Source organism: Tachypleus tridentatus, chromosome 8 (assembly GCF_004210375.1).
Source record: "Tachypleus tridentatus isolate NWPU-2018 chromosome 8, ASM421037v1, whole genome shotgun sequence".
Taxonomy (NCBI): domain Eukaryota; kingdom Metazoa; phylum Arthropoda; class Merostomata; order Xiphosura; family Limulidae; genus Tachypleus; species Tachypleus tridentatus.
The window spans coordinates 115,989,293-115,997,733 of record NC_134832.1 but is presented as its reverse complement, the minus strand read 5'-3'; the positions used below and the strand labels follow the sequence as shown (position 1 = coordinate 115,997,733).

The 8,441-nt window shown below is 35.0% G+C and overlaps 1 protein-coding gene across 1 annotated transcript; it reads right to left on the bottom strand.

Moving 5' to 3' along the window:
* Window positions 1–437: 437 nt before the first annotated feature.
* Window positions 438–4,699, bottom strand: LOC143223267 (uncharacterized). The gene is made up of 2 exons (XM_076451010.1): window positions 4,331–4,699; window positions 438–2,629 (listed from the first exon to the last, which is right to left on the bottom strand). The coding sequence occupies exons 1-2, from the start codon at window positions 4,421–4,423 to the stop codon at window positions 827–829; spliced, it is 1,896 nt and encodes a 631-aa protein (XP_076307125.1). The 5' UTR covers window positions 4,424–4,699; the 3' UTR covers window positions 438–826.
* Between the last annotated feature and the right edge of the window lie 3,742 nt (window positions 4,700–8,441).

Sequence of the window (8,441 nt, the reverse complement as noted above, 5' to 3'; positions counted from 1 at the left end):
TCGTGACAAAATAGTGAGATTTTGTTGTAACTGTTAGAATGCGTCCATGACTGCAATCGGCGGAGCGCGTTTTTGCGGTAGCGGCATTGAACCAGAAATCCTCGGATGCGAAGTCTTATTACGCTAACTAGTAAATCAAGCTAGAATACCTTGTGGTCTAAAAACAGCTTAACGGTTTCTATAATAAGCGCTACAGCCTCAAAATATCGATTGTAGTAATTAATGTAATATGCTATTATTGAAAATAACAAACAAAAATGTATTTTATATAAAAACTCATTACAGGTAAAATTCTTCAAGTTTATTCAATTATAGATACAGCATTTATCAACAAATCGCCATCTGCTGATGACTAGCTTAACAACACGACTTCCAATTCAAAATAAACGTACATAAAAAGTAGGTGAAAATGTTAGTTGTTAATTGAGAGTCTGCTATGGTTCAGAGTTAAGTTTGGGGATTTATATTGGTCAAAATCTGTTTTTGAGAGCCTCATTGTTAAGAGTACCTGTTTGACATATTTCCAGTTTCACGCCTAATGTCCCACTTAAACGTTAGAACGAACATAAGCTCGGAACTTGTCGGTTTTTCGTAAACTACTTGCACAGTTTTGCGTTATTATATTTTCAGTGTGATATAAGTTAACTGTATCTGAATTATAAGCGGACACATGATTATTAAAATACACAATTAAATCATCACTGATATACCAGAGAGAATAACATATTTTATTACGCCTTGCGATGACAACTAGAGGAATAAAAATAACATTTATTTAGAGGGCGTATAAATATTCATAATTACTATACTTATATAAAAAGCATGACTATACCTCAAGAGTTTCTAAAGAGCTCAGCATAGTGCTAGAAATAGCTTGCCAAGCTTCAATTACAGATTGTTTCATTTTATTAATGAATTCAGCCCAGTGATGTTGGATTCGATCCATAAGAGACTGGAATATCTTATCTGTTATGTCGTTTGTCAGGGTAGATGGCAAAATGGTTGAGAATCCTGGATTATTTCCATATCCGAAAGAATCAGAATGGTTCGTTTCGTGAAATGCTTCGTTGGTATTTTGTACGGATTGGAGAAATGAATTATTATTTTTACTTTTTTTGATCGATAAATCCCGATATCTTTTAGCTGTTGTTGTACATTTAGGACAGTCTGTCACTTCGCTGTCAGTTATCGTGAGAGTGCTTTCACTAAACATGCTGCGAGTTTTCAGAGGATTATTTTCCATTTCAGTTTCAGTTTCGATCGACATTTCGCTATTTAATTGCATCTGCTTTTCTTTTCCATCTTTCATGTTCTCAGAATTACTACTAGTTTTGTCAATAAAAGCGTCTGTAACACTTACACTTGACGAGGTTTTTGTTGAATTAGTGCTTACCGAGGTGTCAGTTGGTGTAGTGGTCACTGAAGTTCCAGTTGGTTTTGTATCAGTAATGAAATCGACTGATCCACTCTGTGTAACATCTGTGGCTGATGTAGTACTTATCCAGCTTTCATCTGGTTTATTTGTCGTCGTTCTTTCGGTCTCAATATTACTGATTGAGGTTTCAAGCAGACTAGTGTTCATTATTTTGCCCGTACTGACTTCAGCCGCTGTTGTTGTCATGTTTATAACGATATCTGATATGTTCTCGTTGTCACTGTTATTGTTCCGATTGATCCTTGTTATTATAGATGTCACTGCGTCACTCCTTTTCTCATCTGTCTTGATATTCATAAAGGTCAAATTTGAGGCATTTTTAATGACTCCAGTTGATGTTATCGTCGTTTGTATTTCAGGTAAGCTTTCGTCCGCGGTGCTTGAAGACCTTATGATAATTTCTTTATCAGTCAAGATTGTATCGGTTACAACAATACTTTCAGCTGTATCCAGATTAGGCTTAGTTTGTGAGGTGTCTATTGTAACATTAACCAGTGTTACGTTCATTTTATTCTTAATTAGACTTGCATCCATGACGACCTGTGCTAAAGTAGTGTCTTCCGATGATGTCGTTTCAATAATGCTTTGAAATGAAGCTGTTGTATTCAAACTCAGCAGCGTTTCCACGCTGTTCTCTGGTGGCTTTATAACAGTGCTTGTTTCAACAGGCTTTGCTATATTCTCGTTGACCCAAGCTGATGTATTGGCCTTTGGAGATAACAGTTCAGCTGTATTTACTGTCATCTCAGTCACTGTCGACTTCATATTTACTTGTGCTGACATTATATCTTTTGCTGGTATTGTGTTAGGGAAGGTTTTATCTAACTCTGTAGTGTTCAGGTCGATTTTTAGTGGCGTCGTGTCAACAAATATTTGAACTGATGACATTGTGTTCTTATTGACCTGTTCCAATGTACTGTCCTCTGATGCTGTTTTTCCAGTTATGATTGTAGTTGGTGATGTTGAGTTTACTCGAAACTCATTAAGTGCAGTATCAACGTTGTCTTGAGAAGAGTTTGGTGTTATTACGTCAGTTGACAAAAGTGTATCCACTTTAACGTCACCTTCTCTTATGTCTTGAATGGTTTCAAATGTTGTTATCTCAGTTTTGATTCCTGCTGGTATTGTGCCTACCTCAACCATGACTTTTGTAGTGTTCAAGTCGCTTTCATAACGATATCTGACCTCGTGTGTCTGAAAGTAAGAGATATAGTTATTCTTTAAACTTAAAGAATTATTCACAAGTTTCATTTTAAATGAAAATATAAATGTTTCATTTTTGATAAAAATGACTTATTCACAGCATTGTTTATGTATACTACACTAAAAAGCCAGTTTAATTACAGCACACTATTAGATTATGTTGCCACTAAACCCTCTCCTGGAACAAGGTTTCATCTGTTTTGAATTTCGCGCAAAGCTACACGAGGACTATTTGTGCAAGCCGTCCCTAATTTTGTAGTGTAAGACTAGAGGGAAGACAACTAGTCACCACCACCCACCATCAACTCTTGGGCTACGCTTTTACCAACGAATAGTGGGATTGACCACACATTATAACGCCCCCACGGCTGAAAGGGCGAGCATGTTTGGTGTGACGGGGATCGAACCCGTGACCCTCAGGTTACGAGTCGAGTGCCTTATCCACTTGGCTATGTCGGACCCTGGAAGAAGGAAACTAGGTTGTTGGTTTGCCAGTTCTTCTAAATAGTAGTAAAGTTAATTCAAATATAATAACGGTGATTTGTTTTGTTGTTTTTTTTTAATTTCGGGCAAAGCTACTCGAGGGCTATCTGCGCCGTTTAAACTTTAGCTTCGTACGTCTTGTTTTGAACTAAGCACAAAGCTACACAACGGGCTATTTGTGCTCTACCCACCACGGGTATCGAAACCCGGTTTTTAGTCGCAAACATACCGCTGAGCCACTGGGGGCGATAATAAAGGTGATAAATAATTGATGCTAAAAATAAAATAAGTAGATAATGCTGTGTTATTGATCCTGGTGCTATAAACCTGATTTGCAAATAACTTAATAAAATATATAATAATTTCAATTAATTTATTTGATCTACTTCACACCGTAACGGTTGTTGTTCATAATGTTTATGATATTAGTAGCATCTATACAATTATTATGTCTGTTATACCCCAATCGGACTGATGGACCCTTAAAGTCTATGAAAGGAATCGTGAGTACTAGGCATAGCAGATAAAGCTAAAATATTATAACAAATTCGTATTTACTTTCACTAATAAGTTCTTGGAACTCATGAACTAAATACAATAATGCCTCTGTCTACAACGAACCTGAAATAGTACTATAATAGACGTAGTGTTATATATTTATATATCTATGTATGTGACTGGAATAATAAATACAATGTGACACCACAAAAAAATCACACTTTGGGTATTCAATATTCAGACAAGTAGAAAAATAACCACGAAATGTGCAACATAACACAATTTTAAATAAAAGTACTTTAGCAACAACAAAAACACGATTTTCACTACGACTGTACATGACTGAGGATTTGATTGTATCTTTACTGGTGTAACTTTAAATACAGTACCAAAAAGATAGAGTTCTTTAAAAAAACACACACTTGATTTTTCAATAAAAGGTAACACTTTAATGTGTAAAAACATTACAGTTTATATCAGCGCAACCCAAATAGTCTTCCCACGCAGTGCTTTCCAGAAAAATCCTTATTTAGAAAATGTTCTCTTTTTCTAAATGTCTTTCGTGAAGTATAAATACCACGATTAGTAATCACCAGTACAAACAGCAGCCCGTAGGGCGGCTTTCTGCTAGTATTTATAATTATTTACACGTATAAAAAATAATATCGTAAGTATTTTAATTATAATTAAACAATATTTAAATAGACTTACCTGTTCTGAGTCAGAGCTTATCAGAGGCTTAGCAATTACACCTTTTTCTAAAACAGAAAGCGCCAAAGCGATAAGATATACCATTAAGCTCATCTTTTATTACTGATTTAAATTTTTTATGTTCGAAAAATTCCCTAGTTTCAGATTTTGTTAAACACGAAACAACGTCTTTCTTTCTCACACCTATTTGAAACTTCACCATAGAATAGTTGATATCATAGATTGGATTCGGAAGTGCGTGGTTTGGGATATCGACTCGGTTTTGTGATTTGTCCTTTAGGTCCAACGGAAATTGAATGATTTCCGGTTTTGTGTATAACAGTGTATATGAACTACTGGTAAAAAGCTGATAATATATGCAAAGTGTCAAAATAACCATTCAACATATTCCATGAAAAAAACAAAAAACAAATTTAGGTATTAAAAGCATTTAATTTGTAAATAGACTCGTGAACTCAATAGAAAACAAAATACAGAAAAGCTAAAGGAATCATTTAATAGACATTTAACCTTTATATCTACGCTACGTCGATAGTACACAATGAGGCGTGTAAAAAAACAAACCTTATTTATCCGGATTTCCTTTTTTTCAAATAATGTAATTACTGATACAAGTGAGTTCCAATATTTGACGTCGGGTGTTATAATGTATATTGTTTAATATGCTCTTGCATATTTTACGCCTTCTGAACTTGAACTTATAATAGGATTTGAAAAACAAAACATATGTAGATCGACACATGAATATACTAACTTTTCCCTTGGATGTTCTATTTGCATTTTTCAAGAGAACAACACGATATCTATTGATGGTGTAATTTTTAAATGCTTAGTTTATTTTTAACGATTAGTGGCTCTTAATTTCTCTCACCAGTTGTTATATATGGTATGACAAGTTGCTTACATAAATAGTGTTCTGACAATCACCGTAAACGCTGCGTTTAGAGAAAATCGCCGTAACGGATGTGACAGACATAGTATAGTTGGTATGTTTGTTTACCAAAGCCACATCCACCGAGGGGAATCCAACCATTTTCGAAAACCTTAAAAGACTGTGAACAAACTTAGGCTCAATATTAATGTCTTATATTGTGTATACTGAATTAAATTGTTTACAGGCTAAATTCTGTTTAGTTTTATAGGCACACTCTTACAGAATTTTCTGCATAAATTTTATTGAAACAATTTTTTTGTCTCACCTAAGTGGTGGTGTCAAGGTTTTGTGTATGAGCTGGGATTCTTTTACAGTAGATGTATTTAACCTTTTAATGATAAATTCAAATAATAAACGGACAGCACACAATCTACTTCTTTTAAAATATATTCAAAACAAGTCAAACGTATGTACAAATATTTTTTACACTACAGGATATCACAGTCGTATTGTATTTGAAACTAAATAATTCTTTTTTGTTGTCAAAAGTCCACACAGACTGATTCAACTACTTTAGAATCCAGTTAATAATACGAATTATTTTTCTGTATTGTCTTTCATACTATACAATCTGCAATAAATTCACTTACGTTACCTCATGAGTTACCACAGTTGTATACGGCATTTTAAATAAATGTTTTGTCAAAGTCTGCAAAAACGGGTTCAATTGGTTTAAAACATCATTTGACGAGATAAATTATTCTCCTTATCTACGTTAAAACACTATCTGCTAAGGCTGAATTAGCAGTCAAACAGTATAACTTAACTTTCACTACATAACTTTTTTTTTATTTAACTTACTTCCGCTCACTTTGTCGCCTATACAGTTTGGTTTGTTTGTGCTCGCCGTCTCTAATTTAGCATTACCACCCACCCCCAGCTCTTGGGCTATTCTTTTACCCACGAATAGTGAGATTAATTGTAACATTATAACATTCCCACGGCTGAAAGGGCGAGCATGTTTGAAAGGGCATGGATTCAAGCCCGAGACTTTTAAACTGCTAGTTCAACAGGCCCACAGTATTGTTATGAAAACCAAAGAACTATTAAGTATTAGATCACTGAATGAATTAAGTAATAACTCTTATACTAAACAGTTTTATATATCTAACAGTTGGGATCCCAGTGGAACAGTGTTATGTTTACGGATTCACACCGCTAGAAACCGCGTTTCGATACCCGTAGTGGGCAGAGTGCAGATGGCCTATTGTGTAGCCTTGTGCTTAATTTCAAACAAACCGATAAATGGTCTCAAGTAAGTTTTTAAAATATTTATATCTAATTGAAGGAATTAGTCTGTTAAAATATAAGACCCAATGAATAATGTTTCCTCTGTAGGAGCATTATAAAATTTACATATTCTACGAGGAAATATGTTGAGGTCTTTAAGTACATTTCCAAACATAAGGTGGAAGTGGTCACACAAAACACAAATATTTCATTTACAAGGTCCCAAAAAATTATTAATTATCTTGATGAGATGAAAACTTGGAGTCAATTGATAAGATGTAACTCCATAGTGAGAGCCAATCTTATAAATGTTTTTATACACTCATAAAGAATTTCATTTTACATAGTCAATAGGTTATCTACAAAATTTTATCACAAACGTTATAGAAAAGTAATTCGACAACGTTCAGATAAGAGCCATCAAATTAGACAATACAACATTAGGGCTATCACCACCGGACCATGCTAGGTTACTTGCAAAGAAAAATGAAACGGCCCGGCATGGCCAGGTGGGTTAAGACATTCGACTGGTAAGCTGAGGGTCGCGGGTTCGAATCCCGGTCGCACCAAACATGCTCGCCCTTTCAGCCGTTGAGATGTTATAATGTGACGGTTAATCCTACTATTCGTTGGTAAAACATTAGCCCAAGAGTTGGCGGTGGGTAATGATGACTAGCTGCCTTCCCTCTAGCCTTACACTGCTAAATTAGGGACGGCTAGCTCAAATAACCCTCGTGTAGCTTTGCGCGAAATTCAAAAACAAACAAACAAGAAAGGTGAAAAATTTTAGTATATAAGTTTTATGGTGAAAATTCCTAACTTTAGGGCTCGATTTCGTGTGAAGTTGCCATGTCGAAAAACAAAAAGATTTAGATTCAAGACATAAAACTGCAGTGATAAAATATTATGCAAGATATTTTAGGGCGAGAAAAAAAAAAAGGGGTCTAAATAATTAATTGCTCACTAAAGACTAATAGGAATTGACCTTTCTGGTTCCAACATAAATTTCACACACACGGTTAAATACGATTCCACTTTCAGGATCACTTGATATGTTAGAATAGCACACAGGAGATACTTGAGTGTACATTCTGTATGAGTGGTGATTTCACTTTTCGTAATCTGGTTTGGTTTTGGTTTGTTTCGAATTTCGCACAAAGCTACACAAAGGCTATCTGTGTTAGCCGTCCGTAATTTAGCAGTGTAAGGCTAGAGGGAAGGCAGCTAGTTATCATTATCCACCGCCAGCTCTTGGGCTACTCTTTTACCAACGAATAGTGGGATTGACCGTAAAATTATAACACTACCACGGCTGAAAGAGCGAGCATGTCTGGTGTGACGGGGATTCGAACCCGCGACCCTCGGATTACGAGTCGAGTGCCTTAATCTGGCCATACCGGGCCTATTTGTAATCTAAAAGTCACCAGAAGGTGCCTTATAAATGAGATAGGTGAAAAAGTTTTAAAAAATAAGTTGGTGATAGGAGTCTAGTTGTCGAACTGAGGTTAATTTGTACATTTTGCTTAGAATACTTTAAGGTACCTGAAACTGTAGTTGGAAAGGATTTCTTACTTCTTTGTCGAATACAAGGTAATGTAAATAGCAAGGGTTTGTTCACTTTATTCCACAGATAACTTATCTTTGTAATTTGTTTAAGTGACGCATTGTTAGTTAAAGAATCGGCCCATTGAGGTTAAAAATAATTATATCATTTATTTCTTCCTCGTATGTTCATTACAATGCTACAGTGTGTGAATATTTTATTTGTTTGTTGCTATTTGATGTTGTCCATTCTTCCACAAGGTACATTGTAACTATTATGCAATTTAATCCACGTTATGTCTGTTTGTTTTTCATTTAAACAGTTTAAATGTCTACCATTACTTTAAGGTAGTTTTAATTACTGTCACAGTGTACTGAGTACAACAAAATCGAGTTTCATATTTA

Bases quoted from the DNA above. Each gene is read 5' to 3' on its own strand.
- LOC143223267 (XM_076451010.1), bottom strand. From the start codon at position 4,423: ATGAGCTTAATGGTATATCTTATCGCTTTGGCGCTTTCTGTTTTAGAA. The intron at 2,630-4,330 runs GTAAGTCTATTT...TCTTACTTTCAG, and splicing joins TAAGCTCTGACTCAGAACAG to ACACACGAGGTCAGATATCG.